We start from the raw sequence: 21,838 nt of genomic DNA, 5'->3' as shown, positions 1-21,838 counted from the left end.
GCCAATGGTTTTGATTCATTCTTAAACTGAACTCCAGGCTATGAATAATCCTCTTAATTTAAGTGATGTGTCAAAATCACATTTTACCACGAGGAAGAATAAACATGTTTTTGCAAAAATGTTAGTCAAGTAATAGGTACTAATTACTGATTGCATACATGTGGGTGGAGTTTGCCAGTAGATGGTGAGTCATGGCCTGATTTGTTTGTTTTGTTACCCAAACACACTCTCAATTATGTGAATTACCCCTTGAATTTGTTTTTTTTTTTTTTTTTTTTTATGGGATAGTACATTGTGGCAAAATAAACCCAAAAAACATTACACAAACACAATAATAGAATGCTTTTCTATTTTCTGTTGCCCAAGTCACACTTGAACGACAGGAAATTATTGCTCTAGAGTTATTGTGTAGGCCTATGGTATTTTTGTGTTTCTTGTGCATTGACGGAGTATTCCAATGCAGAAAGCCTACTGCCTCGACAAGAATATACTAAGAAGAATAAAATCAAATATAACGGGTAATTTACCGTTGAAATTATTTTTATATAGGTCTTAGGAATCAATTATTTTTCAGGTTAAGGATGAATTTTAGCAAGCAAACAATGATGTACCGATCTTTACAAATTTTTGGGTTTTTAGTCAAACTATTACTATTGCTGTGATGAAGTTATGTCATGAATCATCTACCAACTTGTTGAAGGTTTCTACTCAAGAAAACCTCTGGGATGAGTGGAAGAAAATCCCTGAGAATATTGAATCCATTAAGTGTAGGTGCAAAAAACTACAGTGTTTCAAAATGTAAAAGAATTTAAAACTACTTGGAACCAAGTACACACAAAATCTAATCTCACTCACTTCTCTTAAGGCTTTGAGTGCCTCTAGCCTATGTTGAGGAGGAGGGTAGAGCAGCATACGGTAGTAGACTGACTCCAGAACTGGTCGCAGAGATCCTACGCATCCTACCAGTCTCACCAACTGACTGCCAATACTGGGGGAAAATATCAATCATTTATCTTGGACAGTCAAAAGAGTCGTTTAGCAACAACAACTTGTCCTAAGGCAAAAGATATTCTATAGGTCGGCCGTTTAGAAAACGACCTGCGTGAAATTTTTAGCGCATGTAGGGGAGGCAACGGCGAGGGAAGGGAATGTTCCCCCTCTCCGCCAATGGAATGGCCGTTTTCACACTGCATGAAACGACACCGACACCCGGTGTCGTGGGAGTTGGAATCCTGTGTTACCAAATGGAACTGCTTACACAATGATATGATAACATTTCATGATGCTCAAATATTGATGCGATTTTGCGGTGCACTCTCATGTTTGCCTCAGAACAATCTTTGTTTTTATGCAGATGATACAAATCTCAAAAGTTTCGACTGAGTCAGTGCAACAAGTTGAAATTTTAAGTTTTGTTGAATTGGCAAACATTGGAAACTTTCTAGAGCAAAATAAATTGAAGCTTAATCCCAAAAAAACTATTTTTTTAACTTTTAAAACAAATAAAAACAAAAAATTAATTAAACCAAATATCATGTATAATGTAGAAGAAATTGAACATAAACATAGTACACAGTTTCTAGGTCTAATTGTGGACCAAAATTTAAACTGGGATGAACATGTTGATAAACTCAAACTCCTTTCAAAATTATGTTCAGGACTATAATCACTCTCTAGAATGTCTTATTTTTGTAACCATTAAACATTAAAAAATATATATTATGCTAATGTCCATTCGCATTTATCCTATGGTTAGTACTTTCATGGTTCAACTACAATAGCAAATTTGGATAGGATACTTAAACTTCAAAAAATAGCAATAAGTATAATTTTAAAATTAAAACACAACGAAACAACCAAAAACAAATTCAAAGAACTGAAAATGGTAACGGTATATGGCCAATTTATTTACGACACAATTATTCCAGCAAAAAACTGCTTGAGCACCTCTGAGACAAATTGTCACCGATACAACACTCGGCATAAAAAATTCCTTATTTCAAGTAAACACAAATTAAAATTCTATGAAAAAAACCATCCTATATAGGATTAAAATTTTTTAAGCATCTTCCTAATGAAATCAGAAATGAACAAAGCAGGAAGAATTTCATGAGAAAACAAAAACTTTATTTAGTAGAGAAAGCGTTCGATTCCCTGGAAGAGTATTTTTCCACCTCCCCTCTTAGCGTTAGTAATTAATTCAGTTTTGATTATTTTCATTTCCTGGTTCTTGGTTTTTAATGTACATAATGATCCAAGATATGCAAATTTGTAAATTATTAATTTAAGATGGATTGAGTTGACGCCATTCAATGTACAAAACTGTACTTTATGAATAAAGCATATTTGATTTGATTTGATTTGATTTAGGCTATACAATATTTTTTGTAGGACCTATTTTTCTCACGTTATGAAGAATGTAATTGATTACATTTTGATCAGCTGTATCATTTAATTGCTGTTAATATTTAAGGGGCGGGGCGGCAGCGGAGTGGGGGAAGAGCCATAGTCTGTCTCACTCCCACAGCTCATTATCTCTCTCTCGCACCAATGCTACGAGGAGGTCGCTTTCTAACCGGCCGACCTATAGATGAGATGAACAATGTAGAATATTGACCACAACACTAAAGTTAGATATTATAAATAATTAATAATATGAAAATTCTGAGGGTAATTATTACCCTCAGAATTTTCAGTCCAAAATTATTACTTTGAAGTATCCAACAAAACCAAAACCATTATTGTAAGCTGCAGACTGTGTACCAGTAAATAATTCTGTGGCAATAAAATTTAAATGTACATGTAAAAACAAGTTTCTGAAAAAAAAACCCTTAAGAGCATTTTGGCAATCAAACCTTTTTATGAAACAGTAGGCCTGAAGGATACTACTGACAAAATTAGTGTGGAACTTAGGATCAAGAAACTACAATTAGATTTGATATCTAATGTTAGTCAGTTATTTGGGGGCAGGGGGGGGGGGCTTACTGTACTCTTTGTATTATGGCAATAAGAAAAGACTTATTAATTGACGTCTAATGGTAAATTAAATTATGGTTGGTTTCACAAAACATAATTTTGGTTCTAAAGTTTGTAAAAGGATATGAATCAATTTTTAAAAACAGTGTATTTACAAACAATGAAAAAACATGAGGTAAGGAAACATCAATGATTTTCAACTTTTATTAGATGAGGACTTTGTTGTAGTAGGCCCATAACTTACCTATAGACTGTCTTGGCTTGGTAAGTGTCAAAACTAGGAGCAGACGGGAGACCACCAGAGCCTCTGCCTACTTCAGCTTCCCCTCCGGCTGGCCGGTCCTGCACACAGATACATTGTCTCATTATTTCATCGGATGTACAGCATACTAAATATAACCATTTTATTTTTATTGAGATCTAAAAACAAAAACTAATTTTATCTTCCACCTTCCAGCTATTTTGCTCCAGGATTTATTTAACCCATTTAATTTTCAAACAAGGAAACAATAAATAAGATCTAGTATTTGAATTTAGCTGTAAATCAAACCCTCACATTTTAACAACTTCTACTTACTTGGCGTGAGACTATCTTCTTGTCGACACGAGGGGATCCCAGGAACGCTATCAAGGCTGGACATAGCTTCTGCCAGAGAAACGCAGTGAAGTGACGATTTGAGTGGATACTCTGAGGTAGACTGGACACCAACGTGTGTAGACATTCTAGTAGGAACACAACACTGTGGCTGCTGCGGTCAGTGCTGCCAACACAACAAATCATAAAACCAATGACCGTGTAGCATGAAATAGGATGTGCGACAACAACCAATGCTGTACCATGAGACAGCAAACAAGCTGAACTGGTGGGCTCAATGAGACAAAAATGTAAACTATGACTTTGAGTAGGCCTATACTTTATTTACCTCTGGGCTTCGTCGAGTTTGCTGCAGATGAATTGTAAGATAGGAATCACTTCATTGAAGCAGTCAATGCCTCCACTTCCAACCTCCCTGAGCTGCGAGCTTTGAATGGTTTCTTGGGATTCTTCATCTGCAAAGTATAATCAATAAGACTAGACGACTACTATTGAGAATAAATTGTTTTAACTGCCTGCCTTAGTGGGAGTTGGAATTTACTATTTACTTCCAAGGGCCCAGTGGCGTTTGGCTAATGGTTTTCAATCCAGAAGGTGTTAGCCCGTCTTGAACGGGTGACTCATATATCTAGGCTACTTCACTTTAATCGTAAAGATGAATGACGGCCATACAGTATACGCACAATGCTTGTACAGTAGATGTAGTAGTCAGAGAGGAAGCGGACATTTCCTCCAATTTTGTAGGCTCGTTTGGTGTTTTTTTTTTTTTTTGGTCATAGCTCCTGAACCGTAAGAGCACTAACGATGGGAGTTGAAGCACTAACCAGCACTAACGAAGCACTAACCGTTGGTACAGTTTAGAAAGTTAGTGCTCACATATTACTACTGGGGGGGGCTAACTTCCGTGAAGTTGGCCCCACCCACAGTTTTTTGGTTATAGCTCCTGAACCGTAAGAGCACTAACGATGGGAGTTGAAGCACTAACCAGCACTAACGAAGCACTAACCATTAATACTAGTTTTATTGTTAGTGCTTTTATGGGGGGGGGCTAACTTCACGGATCTAAACTTCCCTTTATTACAGCCTATTTTTTGTGTTCGGCAAAATCACAAAACGTGATTCATACTTGGCAGAAGTGTTAGTTTTATTCACTGTGTTTTCATATTATGGTGATACTAATATCCCCCTAGAGGGTGGGAGTCGGCTAGAACAGTAGTGGATAAAGTAAAGAACATGACAATGGTTTCAGATTTGATCTAGCTCGCTTGGCTACGACAGAAGGAGACCTTAATTTACAGACAATCCTGATGGTTATAGGATCATGTAAAATGTACAAACCTTGTTATAGCACGTTACAGAGCAATATTTAATCTACAAACCCAGCATGTTACAGAAGGAGCGCAAAGTCTGGCTGGTGGCTGCCTGAGCCGCTGTTCTGATGGCTTGGTTGCCGGACTCGTAGGCTTCACTGCACAAGGTTAATATCTGGATGATAATTCTTCCGTTCATGGTCCAATATGACGAACAAGCCACATTGAGTAGGACCTACACAAAATTATTTTATATGGTTTTTAATGTATACTTACAGTAAGTCACCGATTGAAAGTAAGAAGAAATCTTTTTTTAATTTACAAAGCCTATTAGTAATTTATATTATCAGAATCCCAGCAAAAATGTATCACCTTATGGTTTAAAACTATTTTTTTTTTCTTGTTCTAAGCAAAATGTAAAATTCTATAGCTGTGTACGAACCTATGTAGGCCTGCCTATCACAACCAAACCTTAGGCTACCTGTCTATAGTGTTAGCAAAACAGGAGTGCCAATGGAGACCTGTGGGGGTGCGTGGGTTTGAAGGAACTTGACCTCGTCTCTATCGGCACTCCCGTTTTGCTAACACTATAGTAACACACCAGTAATTTGCTAATCACAACATAGTAGGCCTAGATTGAATTACGTTTTTCTTCTATAGGCATCACAATTATATTTTTAGGAGGCTTCACCAATTAAAATCAATTGGACAACATATCTACAGAATAGAGACTGACATCGAGCAAATTAAGTGCGGACGACTAATCTACACTTTGAAACCATCCAAGTTATTGCACGTCCAAAAAACCTGGAGGAATTTTCATCCATCAAAACTGGAGGAAAACGTACAACTACAGACCTAGAAATTTGTTATAAATCATTAAACGTTGCAAATTACCTTCAACATATCTACTTGGGTGTCATCTGACTGGGAGGGAAAGGATGATATCGCATGAAGTAGTTGTGATGGCAGCCACAATGAATCATCTTCGGGTTCAAAGTTGGATTGGAAACGGTCATCTCGTAGTAACCTCTGAAAAAATATATATTTGATCACTCAAACTAGGCTTACCTATAACTTTGCAGCAATAAAATAGGCCTGATTGAAGTTTATTGTGTCAACTTATTTAAAGTTAAAATATTTTTGTTTGCTTGGCCAATATGAAAATAAAAGATCAAAAGATCAAAGGGTTTTATCAGTTAGACTACAGCTTAGGCCTATAGGTAACGGTACAAACATGTTTGGAAAAAATAAGGGGTTAACTTACTATACAGTAGTGAGGAAACTTTATCCTATCCAACAAATTTAACTTTCTGAAGTTCACTAAGTTAATTAAAACTGCTGAAATCATTAGTCTCAAGTAAATGATGGTTTCTTCTAAAGTAGGCCTATTTAACTTAGGCCCTACAGCAGAACTTCTGGTTTACAAATAAAATTTCATCCGTACATAGTTATGAAATTTGACTTACGTGAAGACCGGTGAGTCCAAATGCAACAAACTTGCTTCGTTTGGTTTCCAAAGCCAGTTTGAAAGCATGAAGACATTTTGCTCGTAATTCATGTGCTGGGTCTCTAATTAGTCCTTGTTGGGATTCCAAAAAGTCTGGAACGGTTTTTGATATCATTTACTTAGGGTATCACATTTTAACATTGGTTTTTTAACTTACTTAGCCTATTAAATCATTTCCTGAAGGTATGAATAATTGTTTGTCACCATTGAGTTTCAATGGCAGCAACGTTAGCAAGGTGAATGGATCTGAATGGAATTCCGCCAATTAAAGGCAGGGCCGCGTTAAGAGTCAGTGGAGCCCTGGGCAAAATCAAAATCAGCGCCCCCCTTTTTTCCTAGTGCTGACGGGCAGTTGTTGTACGGCGCCCACCAGGCGCCCCTGGGTATATGCCCAGTCTGCCCGTTTATAAAAGCAGGCCTGATTAGAGGTTAGGTAAGTACCCTTATAGGTGAAAACAATGTAGGCCTAATGGTAGTAGGTATAGTATATTATTTTTATTCCTTCAATTGTGGATTTTGGTATTGAGAACAAATCTGTACACGCACAACTTCAGCTGTGCATAAAACCATTTTATCACTCACTATATTCTTGGTATTGTCCTTCTCTGCGGCTTCTAAAGCAGTAAACCCTAACTGTAGCCTTCTTGAGAATTGCCAACATTGTCAATTTATCTGGTCAAATGGTTATGCAATCAGAATCTGATTGAGAGATATGTCAAGTAAGCCTAGCCAATCCAAAAAGCTGTGTTAGAGTGAAATCAAGAATGTTATTTATTTAACTTAGGCTAGTGTAAAATGAATAAATGGTACAAATTAATTAACCATTGACAATCAGATAAGCTCGGATTAATCATGATCCATTACAAACATATCAAAGCTTAAGTAAGGCTCAACTCCTCCTTAAATATTAGGCTAAATCATTGAACCATCATAATTTTGTTTTAGATGTGTCCTTACCATATGCATCCTGTGATGCTTTCTTCAAGTCGGTAAACTTTTGGCCACTTGCTTCATTAGCGATTTGTAAAAGTAAGTCTTCCATCATCTGAAACTATTCAAATATTTAAGGGTGAAAATATAATATAGTAAATAAAACGTCAATATAGACAAGCATTGTGTTTGTTTAGAAAGTCCTAGGCCCTACTTTAAGTTATATATTACACAAACTCACCCAGTTCACTTAATGTCTGATACTGAAGTAGATCCCGGTAATTTATTTGATTATGTAGGACATAATTACCAACTGACAAATTGGATTTTAATCGAGGAACACAGTTCAACAAACATGGATCAATTACTTGGTTCTACACATACTCGGTTTTGAGTGTTTTGACAGATCGTTGTTCGTTTATAATTTTCCAGCAGACAACATTTGAGGTTGCAAAAAAATAATGCCATCACCATGCCATAGAGGTATGCACTTTGAACACTTGTAAAAAACTCAATACTATATCAAAATAAAGTATTATCATTCTAGACACAGAATGATTAGCTAATATTATACACTTATTATCGATACATTTGCATCGATGTGTATTGTATGTTTTATCCATGGTGTCTAACTGGATCACAACTGGATGGTAAACGAAAAACGGTCCGCCGCTGCCGCTGCTACGCCAACGCCACTCCCACCTTCATCTGCGGGGAGGACCACACCATTGAGGTAGCATGTAGCATTGTGACCACCGACAATTACACTTTTTATCCGCTTTGTTGACAACATTTTTTAAATTATTTTAGCAGCACACACATTTAAACAGAAAATTATCTTTAGCTGATACATGCCACTACAGGCCTCTCCGCTATGCCTTAAATATCATATCATAGCCTCCTTTAAAACAAAGCCATGGCTTTGGTGTGTGGTATCGTTAACATGCCTATTGCCATCATAGTAATGCAGGAGTAACAAACTTGTACACATAAACATTTCGTATATACGCTCCAACATAAATTACTGCAACAACTGTTTCAGTATACCGGGTCTGCAGCGTTGCCACTTTTGTGGCCTGGAGGAAGTTTTTTGCCATTGACTAGGCCTCTTCACACTGGGCCACCATGGTGGCGACACCGGTGGCGACACTGGTGGCCGGTCAAAATGTGCATGGACCACCAGCTCAGCCACCAGTGCAGCTGCAGCCACAAAGCTCACAGTTGGACGTCGAAGAGGCAGGTGCTTAGCGTATATATTTTTTTTTAAATTGTGAAAACATAAGAAAAAAACGTATGTTTTTTGTTCATCCGTTTTTATGAGATATAAGTACCAGAGAGACTTTTTTAATTCACTACCAAGACCTTAAAATTTAGAAATAACCCTGACACGTTTCACAATTACTATACTTACCCAAGAATGAGCGTTTTAAGTTTTTATGAGCTTCTGGGACGTCTGAAAGATAAAATATCTCCAGAAGAGAAACTGCTACTAACGTTGAGGAAAATTAAATAAAAACATAGTTAATATACCATTTATTAATAACACTGTAATACCTTGACTCAATGTATACATTGCAATGACGAAAAGATGTAAATGAAATACCTATACATTTTGTTATATCAATAAAATCGTTTCCCCATATTTATTACCTTAACAACTTCAAAAGATTAGTAAACTAGTATACTGAGTAATGCCCGCTGGTAGTGACTGGTGGCGCTGCCAGTCGCTCCAATGTGAACAGTCCGATAAGAAACCATGGTACGACGTGGTGGCGCCACCAGACTGGTGTCTCTGAAAATCGCAACCCCGAGCCACCGCATTTCTGGTCGCGCGGCCAGACGCGCCACCAAAGCTCAGTGTGAAGATGTCCCATTTAAATCAATGCTAATGTAACGTAGCCACCATGGTGTCGCCACCGGTGTCACCACCATGGTGGCCCAGTGTGAAGGGGGCCTAAGGAAATAAAAGTTGTTTTGTTTTTCTTGTCTGTGCTTTTGCTTATGGGTCCCTTGCGGATAAGCTCAAGAGACAGTTCTAAATTGTGTTTCTGTTCTTTAGAGTGCGTTTCTGTATAATTTTATTTCTTAAAACTACGCTTAATGAAGGCCGCGCATTATATCAAAATTTGATAATTTGGTACCATTTATTTAATGTACTTAACATATGTTATTTTGAGCAAGAGCATACCTTTTTACTTTCTCCCACTATACATGGTATATGGAGAAGTAATTTTTCGTCAAAATTTTCTAGTTTAAGTTTTGGGTGGGGATGTATCCTGTTTGGACGATAGCCCCGGTTTGGACGTATAAATTGTTTTCGAAGTGAAGTGTGTGTGATTGTGGACGTGTACAGACCTGACATACAGGGTACACCTTTGGTCCAATTTCCATGAAATTTTGTATAAGTGTATTAACCCAAGATTTCTCCAGGGTATTTTTCTTTTTTAAAGCTTTGATTTTTAATAGCGATTTGCCCATAAAAACCCATAAAATAAAGGTAAAAATTGGATTTTTTCAAAAACGACTCAAACTACTTTGAATAAAATTTTGTATTTTATCATCATTGTAGCCCTACACAAAATGGTACAATCTCCAATACTGTAAACAATACGGTTCAAAAGTTATTACAACTTTTGTTATGTTACCCAAAAAATATCATGGTTACCCCCACTCCTTGTTCATAATAAGTGGTGTTGACAAGCTAGTGAGAGAAATGATGTGTCAGATTGCTGTATTTGTTTTAGTCTTTATTCTTGCTGAGTATTAATTTATATTGAATATGCATTGAGAGTCTTAACAATACAAATGTATTTATAAATTATTAAGATAAGCTTTTTGTGAAATTTTGACTTTTGAAAAAATTTTGAAATTTTGAATTTTGACCAGATTTCCCAAGTAGCACACATCGTTGGCCCAACGTTGGGAAATGGTCGGCACGGTTGGGAAATGGTTGGCTGAAATTTTAACGATTTGCCAACGTTGGCCCAACGGAAACTGGTATTCGTTTGCCCTACAAAGGAAAGAATCGTTGGGCCTTCGTTGGGTTTAAGTATAAAACATTCTAAAACGAATTTTAACAAATTGATTTAGGCATTTAAAAGTACATAAATGTTATGGCAGCAGAATATAAGACAGATATTGTAAAAAATTGGATCAATAATGAATGTAGTCAGATGATGTTGTGATACTAGATACAGTGGGGAACACCTGCTTAACATATATTAATTATTATAATTATTTTTTTTTTAATATTCTTTAACTTATTTAAGCAAGTTTTAAATAGTTACAGAGAAAAGATTAATTAATTATATAACAATCAATTATAACAGTAGCCTACTAATCTAATGGTAATTAAATAATCTACATTCAAATACTAGTATCCTCTCCAACTACCAGAAAAACAATTCAACTACTTGAGGCCTAAACAGATAAACAGAATCATGTCATACTGTAGCATCAAAAATATTTAAAATATTAATTGTGACCATGGCACCTGTCACCTACTCTTTGACCACTTGAAAAGGTGGTAGGTTAGTTCCGCAGATAATGACCCTAGGGCCATAAATGGGTAGGTTCGTTCCGCATTTGAATCTGGTGGGCCCCTTAAGTAGGTAGGTTATTTCCGCATTTATATTGACAAAGGTGGGTTACACTCCATTAGACAAGGGTAATTAGCCTCACTAAAAGGCGACGTAGAATGAATATTGAACAAATTTAAGTTAAATATCCAAAGATTGGATACGCTTGTATCCGATTCGAAATTCGGAATATTTATGATACAAACTCTACATATTTTATGTTTAGGATGTAAGAAAATTACCTGTTTCATAAATGTTAACAAAATTGATCTTAGTAATAATACTGATTTGACTATTTAGTAATAATACTGCACAGATACCGTACACACTATGATTAGTTGTGATAATAGTTATGTAAAAAATCTATGAACACACAGAATAGCACGCGGTCTAGATGCTTGAATTCTCCAAGTGATTGCAGCCACATACCATCCTCGCGTACTACAAATACTCTCTTCCCCCGATTCCCATATTTTAGGAAATATTTTTTTGGGAATTCCTAGAAATATTACACCGCATTGTTTACTACAGGGAATACAGCAGAGAACATATTTAGTTTGTTGTCAGTATTTACAAGACGTGTTTATTATAACTGTTATTATCCATGCGTATCTATGCGTATGTATTTCCATTAGTTGCATACGCTTTTAATAGGGTCTTTTAAACTCATAGAAAATTATGACTACTAGACTTATAGCTTCTGTAGTGCCGGTACTAGACAACTGCTCGATTTCGAGCAACAGGTACACTAGTTTTGTTTTATATTTTTAATTTGTTATAAGATGCTTACAAAGTTTAAAGTTTTTCCTGTGACAGGTTTAGTTTACCAACTGAGCTATTAGCATTTTGTAACATAAGCGTATTTAAGCAGCAGCTGGTGTAATGTGATTTTTTTAGTTTTAAGATTGCGGCTTCGCAATAATGATTGGGATAATAATCTTCAATATAATAATAATCAATAATAATCTTCGCCCTTTAAGATTGGGATCGGTGAAAGAAATATCTGCATCAGCTATGGTAAAAAACTAGAGAAATCGTTACAACTGGAACATGCTACTTCAACTTTAACTCATTCAGAACTTGCTTATTTTTATGGATTATTTCGGTTGACTGGCATTTTTGTACGCTTCACTGATCTTTACAATTTCAAGAGATCTATTGTTGAAGCCGTCAAATGCGGAACTGACCTACCAGATTATAACCCACCCTACGGGACCCGGATTAGTGTAGGTAGCAAATGCGGAACCAACCTACCCCCCTTGAAAACACCCATAATCAACAAGCACAGTTAGCTCAGAGATAAGGTGTGAGGCTCACATGTCGAAGGTACCGGGTACAAAACCCGTCCCGGGCAAAAAATTTTATTTCGTTTTATTTTCAAAATAAGTTTTTATGAACTATTTAATCAATTTACTCAACTCATAATAATGCTTTGCATACAAAATCTTTATTATTTTGTGTTTTTTATGTTTATGCCCAATGGGATGGTTGGCCCTTCCGCAAAAATTGGTTGGTTGGCCAGCCGTAAGACTGAGTGCCAAAACATACCGTTGGCCAACGATCTACAGAAACGTTGGGCCAACGATTTGCCAACGGTTTTTGCTACTTGGGTTACATGGCAAATGCCAGTTTCGTTTGACATTTTTTGTACCTTTTCGTTTGACTTCATATTTTAAAGTAAGTTGGCTTATTATACTTCATTATCAAAAACCAGTGAAATGCAAAGTTGGATTCTTAAAAGTCTGATTTGATTGTTTAAAGTTATCTATTATCTATTTTTGTATTTATCTTTATTTTGATAGACGATAGACATCAAAACAACTAGATAGACAAGGCCCAACTCAAGAACCCAAATTAAGAATCTTGTCTCAAAGGTCTTTATAAGAAAAGAGGTAGCCCTTTTGAAATGAACATTATCTTACTCGTGAACTATTAACTGTCAATTAAAGGTCTTTTAGTCAAGGTAGTTACAGAAAAATACACAATTCAACAATGATAATACTCAATCTAAAACTGCTTTTAATCTCCCACCTGAATGAAGGTGACTACTATTCATCAAATACCTTGATCTCCACATAATTATTCCGGTAATTGCAATCCGGTCGTTCTCTATACCAATGATGATTGGCCAGTCAGTACATGTTCAACCAAAGACCTCCAACACCTCAAAGAGTCAAAGTCCTCTAACAAGTCACTGATGGCCTTCTGGGAACTTCTCAATGCCAAGGAGTCCGTCTAAGACACCACAACACAAGACTGTGGTTTATAACGATCAAAGGCGCTAAGTGCCTTACCTCGCCATTAAATGTCCAGCTGATTAGGTTAATTATCAGCTGTTGAAAGGGAGGCGACGTCTTGGTAAGAGCCTTAGCGGACTGGGTGGACCCTCTTATTTGATATTGGTGGGGAAACTCCTTTCACAAAAGTAACATAGATTGTAGAGAATTTCCCGGTAGAACAAAATGTCTGTCATTGTGTAAATACTGGGACCGTGGTATCTTCTGCTTTTGTATTAGTTCTGTAGATATAAGTTTAAATATGCACATGGACGCAGGGGAGATATTTCAAGATATTTTGATACTATTATAAACATGTTACCTTAGTATGAACAAGTTGGGAATAGTGTTTCATATTCTTCAATTTTTAAATCCTTACAGTATAACTCAAAAAATAATAAAATGTATCCAATTTTCAGTGAGTATATTAAATTCAGCTTTTCCGAGGCGATAAACTCTGTAAGTGTAAGGAAAAGCTCATTTTAATGTCCGTAACTCAGGATTAGGCGCTACTACACGTGTTTGTGGACGATAAAAATAAGTTAGGACCCAAGGCGGTCCCCTGTATCACTCCCCGGGAGAAAATCCTGTAAATATGGATCACTTACCTTATATCACAATTTTGTGGATCATATCACCGTTAAATGGCGATGTTGAGCGTTTTAGCATGAAGATTAAAGAATAAAAACAACAAGAACTTGTAAGCAAATTGAGCATTTTTCTATTTTATTTACATGTTTAAGACAATTCTTTTTAGATGAATATACTGTAACTGCTGATTTAGAATATTTGAAATATTTATATTGTAAATCTATACCCTGTAGAGTTGTATACCTACCTCAATTATGTCATCTTAATAAAAACTAGAAAATTAATAACTAGCATATTCAAAATTCATTTTCATACACTCTTTTATCTATTGGGGTTAAAAGTTAAACTAAGATCAGGATATCTTAACACTGAACTACAATACTAAACCGTTGTTACGTAAGTCACATCTTACATATTGAAACAATATTTAAAATGATCTTAGTTTATTCCCTAAATTGATATAACTTTTATTACATCCTCATTTTATCTGTTGAATCAATAATTGTAATTGTTCGTACCATTTGTGTTGTGTTATTTTTTTGTTTTTACGATTCGTTGCGTTTTCTCTCATTTATAAGTTGAAGAGTTCACCCCCCCCCCCTTGATAAAAATAAATGTTTAATATAGATGAGAAACCTTTCCCTTAGCTTACGAAAATATATTTCATCGTTAACATACTTTTAAACCCACTATGAAATAAACGCAACATCAAAATGTATACTTCTTACCTTTCTTTGAAAGTTGGTTGTGGAACTCCAAGTTAATTGATCAAACACGTGTTCAGCCTGGACCAATGTTGTATCTCAGTGTTTGACTGTTTGTCTCCCATGTTTGACTTGTCCCTGATCGCTTCTTTCAATGAAAGCTCCTTGGACTGCAGCCGCTAATTGGTCAGAGTCAAATTGGCCAGAAACCCGCAAACCCTCCACGACTTTGATCACTAAGCAAACCTCCCTCACGACGTCTGGTCTCTGTTTGCCTTCTTACATTCAGCTTGTCTTCATCACGAGCCAATCAGCGTTATTGGATGATTCAGAGATGACTTGCAGTCAGGACATTTTGTCATTTCCAGTAGATATAATACCAGAATATGACCCCACTTTCGGCGTTTTAGAGGCACTTTTAGGGCACTTTTTATAGGGGAAAAATGAGAAAAAAATGGAAGAGCTTTTTTTGGCCACTTTTTTTAAAGACCCAGCTCTCGACCTATACACCCCTATATAAATTTTCTACTTTTGTTAATACTAAAAATCACGTCTGGAAATGGTGAGCTTTTTATGGCCACTTTTTTAAAGACCTGGATCTCGTCCAATACAAGCCTATATAAATGTTCAAACTCCATTAAAATTTCAAATCCACATCCATTCCCATGTATATTTTCAAAATCATGTGAGGTTTGTGCGCGAACTCGGGCACGCTTATGGCTATGTGTAAACTATGCCTGACTCAAATAAATGACTGTGAGTGTAACCTAATGACCCCAATCAAAACCAATTGTCAACATTCTCTGTCTGTCTGGTGCCAGTCTGTCTGGGGCAGGTTTAGACAATTACCAAATATGTTTGATTGATTGACCTCAATTATTCAATTGTTCAATTTCAGTTTGTTCAATTTCCATTGTTAAGTTCTAAATTAATTTAGACAATTTTGTGGTATATAAGGGGGGCATTCTATGGAATCATCACTCACTCTTCCACCTGGATCTTCTTGTTTTGGTAAGTCTTTGACATCTAAGCTAGACTATTGTAATATGTTGTCGCGTGTCGGGTCATGGGATCAATTGGTGACGTAATTGATGCTTGTACTCGTACTCTGTATTTCTTTTAACTTAGGAGTGTAGCTAATTTCCCGAGTCCATTTTTAAAAACTTAGCCGAATTGAGTCACTAAGGAACTTGTAAAAAATGTATATAAGTCTATTTTTAAACACTTAGAGTATTTTGAACAGTCACTAAGGAACTTAAAATGTATATAAGTCTATTTTAAAAAACTTAGCCAAATTCACTCATGACTTTGAGTCAAAAGTTTGCACAAGTTATTATTTAAAAACTTAGCCGAATTATACTCACTATATAATTTTGTCGAGTTCCTTTTAACATAGGTAACATAGTCTTCTCTATAACTAACACTCACTCTGTATATATGTAGACTCAGCATTCTGAATTGCTAAAAAGTATTTTTACTTAAGATTTTGGATTTAGTTTTGATTTAAAAAATTGCAATTGCCAAATTTTATTGTATGAAATTGTTTTGAATATTAAAATTTAAAATTCTGATTTAAATTATTATTTCCCATTAATTGAAATTGTCTAAAATGTAATTTCCACCAATTGTTTTTTTAGTTACATGTCAACTGTGTGCTGCTTCTCTATCCAAAAAAATAACTTATTTTGTTATTACTATTTTTAAGTGAGTCAAAAGTGTGCACAAGTTATTATTTAAAAACTTAGCCAAACTTCATGCACCGGGGGACTTTGAGTTAAAAGTGTGTACAAGTTATTATTTAAAAACTTAGCCAAATTCACTCACGGGGGGGGGACTTTGAGTCAAAAGTGTGCACAAGTTATTATTTAAAAACTTAGCCAAATTTTATGCACCGGGGGACTTTGAGTCAAAAGTGTGTACAAGTTATTATTTAAAAACTTAGCCGAATTATATTCACTATATAATTTTGTCAAGTCTCCTTTAAAATAGGTAACACTCACTCTGTATATATGTAGACTCAGCAATCTGAATTGCTAAAAAGTATTTTTTATTTAAGTTTTTGGATTTAGTTTTGATTTAGAAAATTACAATTGCTAAATCTTATTGTATGAAATTGTTTTGAATATTAAAATATAAAATTCTAATTCAAATTATTATTTCTCATTAATTGAAATTGTCAAAATGTAATTTCTACTATATAGAAGATTCCAACCTATTTTTTAATTACATATATAAAAATGAAGACTACATGTCAACATTGTTTTGCATCGCTCTCCAAAAAAAGCAACCTGATTCGCCACTACAAGGTAATACATAAAATGAAGGTGAAACTGTGCAAAGTTTGTGATATAATCTGTGATAATAACATGGCTCTAAAATCTCATATATTACAAACTCATAAGACTTGTAATTTCTGTAAAAGAAATGTTGTTGGTCATTTTAAAAGACATGTAAATTCTTGTAACAAATGTCCATATACAATGATTAAATTTGTTGGTGAATCGATTAAAACTGAACTTAAAAGTACTCTTCAGTCTTGTCCTCTACCAATAAAATGGACTTTAGTAAGGAGAATCAAATTTATAAAATATACAATAGATCAAAATGGAAAATTAGTTAATGAGAAAGAATGTATTGCAGATTTTAGAAGCCTTACTACCTTAACCATTGAGAAGAGAGATTTAAAGCCTCAAATTGAAAATGCCCTTTTAAAGATTGACGCTTCCATACACAAATATCAAGCCGAAGGCAGTGGATGGATTTATGACCATACTAAATATTGGCAGTTGCACGTTTACAAGTATAAGCCCCTAACTCCAAAGTCATACATTCCCACACCAAAAAGTATTAAATTGACAAAAGCAGTTTTAAATATAAAGAATGTTGATAATAAATGCTTCCTTTGGTCAATTTTAGCAGCTTTACATCCAAGGAATGCTAAACATGCTAATAGAGTCTCTAACTATGCACCCTACGTAGGTAAGTTGAACATGACAAATATAAAATATCCCGTAAAAATATCTGACATAGATCAATTTGAAAGAAAGAATAATATAAGTGTTAATATATTTGGAGTTGAAGACCAAAAATTTATATATCCATTAAGAAGAACCAAACTGAATAGTAACACTCATATAGATCTATTATTATTACAACAAGGTCGTAAATCACATTACTGTTTAATTCGTGATTTTAATAGGTTAATGCTACGGTCAACAAAAGATAACAGTAAAAAGCATTTTTGCAAGTTTTGTTTACAACATTTTTACACCAAAGATAAATTGGAGTGTCATATAACATATTGTAAAAACTTTGATGTCCAACGAGTGGAAATGTCTAAACAAGATACATTACAATTTAAAAATTATAAATATCAACTTAAAGCCCCATTTGTAATTTATGCTGATTTTGAGTGCTTTATAAACTCTAACAACCATACTCCATCTGGATTTGCATTTGTCGTAGTAAAAGATTCTAAGATTATTTCTGAAGAGTTATATAGTGGCGAAAATGTTATGGATGTGTTTTTCGAAAGGTTGTTTGAGACTTATGACTTCATTAAAAATCAAATGGCAATATATATCCCCCTTGTAATGACTCCTGAGCAAGAGGCATCTTTCCAAAACTCAACACATTGTCATATTTGTGAAAAGCCTCTATATTTTGATAGGGTACGGGAACATTGTCATTCAAATGGCCAATACCGTGGAGCTGCCCACAATGATTGCAATTTAAACTATAAAGTAACAAAGAAAATACCAGTATTCTTTCATAACTTAAAAAATTACGATGGACATTTAATTATGCAACACTTGGGAAAGTTTAATCGTAAATTAAATTGCATAGCCAAAGATATGGAAAAGTACATTTCATTCTCTGTTGATGATTTAGTATTTTTAGATTCCTATAACTTTCTGTCCCTTCCATTATACAAATTAGCTTCCAATTTAAATACATTTAGATTCATAGACAATCCACTACTACAACGCAAAGGCGTATTTCCCTATGAATATATGACAGGACCAGATAAGTTTGCAGAGTCTCTACCTCCAATTGAAAAATTTTACAGTACTTTAACTAAAGAACATATCTCTCCCATCGAATATGAACATGCTAAAAATGTCTGGACCCATTTTAATATACATAATTTACAAGAATATCATGATTTATATCTTAAAACAGATGTATTGCTACTGGCTGATGTGTTTGAGACATTTAGAGACCTGTGTTTAAAGGATTACAAACTTGACCCCGTACATATGTATTCACTTCCAGGACTAACATGGGAAGCTTGTCTTAGAATGACTGGTATAAAATTACAATTATTTCAAGATATTGACATGCATTTGTTCATAGAAAGTGCAATCAGAGGAGGAGTCAGTATGATTTCTACACGTTACGCTAAAGCCAATAATAGATATATGGGCAAACATTATGATCCCAATCAAGAAAGTGTGTATTTAATATATTTAGATTGTAACTCGCTATACTCCACAGCTATGTGTGAGACACTACCCGTGGATGGATTTCGTTGGACGAATGAGATAGACTACAAAAACAATCAAAATGATGAGTTTGGATATATCTTAGAAGTTGATTTAAAATACGATAAAAGCTTACATGATTTACATAATGACTATCCATTAGCACCTGAGAAAATGAATGGCAAATTAATACCTAATTTAAATGACAAAACTAAATATATTTTACATTATAAAGCATTACAAAAATATGAGGAATTAGGTTTGGTTGCTACAAAATACTATAGAATTTTAAAATTTAGACAATCAAAATGGCTTGCACCCTATATTAATTTTAATATTGAAAAACGCAAATGTGCTAAAAATGATTTTGAAAAAGACTTTTACAAATTGTTAAATAATAGTCTCTTTGGTCGAACAATTATGAACCAACGCAAGTTTCGTGATATATATCTCAAGGATGAGTCACTATTAACAAAATATGTCACTAATCCAAGGTTTGACTGTAGCAAAAAGTTCGATAACAATTTACATGCTATACATTTAAATAAATTAGTTGTAAAGTTTAATAAGCCGATATATTTGGGAATGACCATTTTGGATATTAGTAAAGTAATAATGTATGATTTCCACTATAATTATATGTCAAAATTTAAGAACAAAAGATTTCTTATGACTGATACAGATTCTTTAATGTATTCTATAGTTACAGAGGACTTTTACAAGGAAATAGAAAGTGACTTGCACTATTTTGATACCTCTGGATATAGTAAAGACCATTTCTTATACTCTGATAAAAATAAAAAAGTCACAGGCAAGTTCAAAGACGAATTAGATGGTCATATTATGTATGAATATTGTGGTTTAAGACCAAAGTTATATTCTTATATTCCTCTAAAATGGTTATATGAAGAAGACAAGCAAGCTTTAGAGGTGAAGAAAGCTAAAGGAGCTGATGGTGCTACAGTTAAACATCTCCTTAGACATCAACATTATTTGAACTGTCTTGCAACTGGGCAAGATTACTATGAGAATGTGACAAGAATTAAATCTACAAATCATCATCTTCAAACCTTAACCATGAACAAGAAAGTACTATCATTTGACGATGACAAGAGGTTTATTCTAGAAGATGGCATCAATACGCTTGCGCTTGGTCACTATAAAATTGATCAAACATAAATCTATATTTGCCATTATTCTTTGACCTTTCTTTGTCTATTACAAAAAAGCCATATTTAGTTTTATCCCAGCATTGGTGGCAGAGATTTCTAAATTGGTTAAATGAAAAGTCATTACCAACATGATTGTTATATACATGTTTTAAATTTAAATCATCTTGTTTAAATAATATTAGGAAATTTACATTATCACGTAAATGTTTGTGTACTTTGCTGTAAGATTGACACAAGTAAAAACAGTTAATATTTTTATGTCGACCCATTGAAAAAAATTGTGTAATATTTTGACTATTTATGTCATCAAATACAACAACTGACTGTGATTTTACATCATTTGGTGTGATTTCACAGTCAGTACACGTGTGTAATTTCACTTCGTCACACAAACTAAATATTTCAATTATTTTTTTATATTTTTCTTGTTCTAAAGATTTAGATATTAAATATAAGTTTGTAAATTTTAATCCTTCCTTTCTTACAATTAAATTGTAAATTACAACCGTCTTCCCACTTCCACTTGGACCACAAATAACACATCGAATATTGGTAGGAAATAGACCCAACTTCTTTGGTATATTTTCCTTAGTATGTACTATTTTAAATTTATGTTTTTGTTGAATAAAAGACATTTTTTATATAATAAAAATGGTGAAAAATGATAATAAGAAAACATGTAAAAAAGGCAAAGGTTTATTCTTAAAGCCTTACAGGGGTCGAGGGCTATTGAATACTCTTATAAATAATCTTCCATTTCCACTTCACATACCATCATATCGGTACTGTGGACCTGGAACGAATATACGTCAAAATCTAGCCAAAAATGTACCTCCAAAAAATAAGTTAGACTCTTATTGTAAAGAGCATGACATATTCTACATGAATAATCCCGATACCGCTGCTCGGAACAAAGCAGACATGAGATTAGCAGACTTAGCTTGGACTAGAGTAACGGCGAATGACGCAAATCTTGCTGAAAGAGCTGCAGCTTATGCGGTGACAAATTTGATGAAGGCAAAAGCAAAAATGGGAATGGGATTAAAATTTAATAAAAAAGATGGACAACTACCAGCTGTTAGAGGCCGCAAAAGACGTGCCTCACTTCCGGGGGGTGTACCTAAAAAACGAGCTAAAAAATCTAACACCAAAAGTAAAAGAGTGCGGAATAGTTAATTTAGACAGTTCATCTGGCACACATTGGACAGCATATCGTAAAAATAAAGATATTGTAATTTATTTTGACCCATTTGGAATCCAACCTCCAAAAGAAGTAATTAAATATTTTGAGGGACATAAAATATTCTATACAACCGATCAAATACAAGATTTAAATAGTTCTATTTGTGGAATTTTATGTTTATCATTCATAAAAAATTTTTGTTTATAAAAATGGATTCATTTACAATAACATTTTCGGGTACAGAGCCAGAGCTAAAGTCAGTGTTCTTTCCTCCCATAGAATTAAATGATGATTATGTAATTGGATTAGTTGATTTTCAAAGTTATAATTCTATATTTAATGTGAAAAAACCTCTAAATACTTTAACATATTACAAAGTAGAGAAAAAAACATTACCAAAGGGAGAGATCTTAGTTGATGATTTAAACCAGTTATTAGATGGTAAACTTAAAGTTATAATACATAAAAATGGAGAAGCATTAATTAATACTAAAGTCAAACTTTTATTCAAAGGGCTTATTCCAAAATT

The 21,838-nt window shown here is 34.3% G+C and overlaps 1 protein-coding gene across 1 annotated transcript in view; it reads right to left on the bottom strand.

Annotated features, from left to right (window-relative positions):
- Positions 1–7,704, bottom strand: part of LOC128989535 (brefeldin A-inhibited guanine nucleotide-exchange protein 3-like) — a 48,817-nt gene extending 41,113 nt beyond the window's left edge. The window contains exons 1-9 of the mRNA XM_054411432.1: positions 7,563–7,704; positions 7,349–7,442; positions 6,351–6,484; positions 5,779–5,913; positions 4,951–5,116; positions 3,900–4,026; positions 3,554–3,737; positions 3,221–3,318; positions 856–988 (exon numbers count right to left, since the gene is read on the bottom strand). Of these exons, the coding sequence (XP_054267407.1) occupies positions 856–988; positions 3,221–3,318; positions 3,554–3,737; positions 3,900–4,026; positions 4,951–5,116; positions 5,779–5,913; positions 6,351–6,484; positions 7,349–7,436 (1,065 nt within the window). The 5' untranslated portion in view covers positions 7,437–7,442; positions 7,563–7,704. The remainder of the gene's footprint in view (positions 1–855; positions 989–3,220; positions 3,319–3,553; positions 3,738–3,899; positions 4,027–4,950; positions 5,117–5,778; positions 5,914–6,350; positions 6,485–7,348; positions 7,443–7,562) is intronic.
- Positions 7,705–21,838: the final 14,134 nt, after the last annotated feature.

The sequence above is a fragment of the Macrosteles quadrilineatus genome, unplaced genomic scaffold (assembly GCF_028750875.1).
Source record: "Macrosteles quadrilineatus isolate MER2022 unplaced genomic scaffold, UCM_ALF_1.0 Scaffold_3__2_contigs__length_128488019, whole genome shotgun sequence".
Classification (NCBI taxonomy): domain Eukaryota; kingdom Metazoa; phylum Arthropoda; class Insecta; order Hemiptera; family Cicadellidae; genus Macrosteles; species Macrosteles quadrilineatus.
Note: the sequence above shows the minus strand (reverse complement) of the source record. Positions and strands in the feature narration are given on the sequence as shown.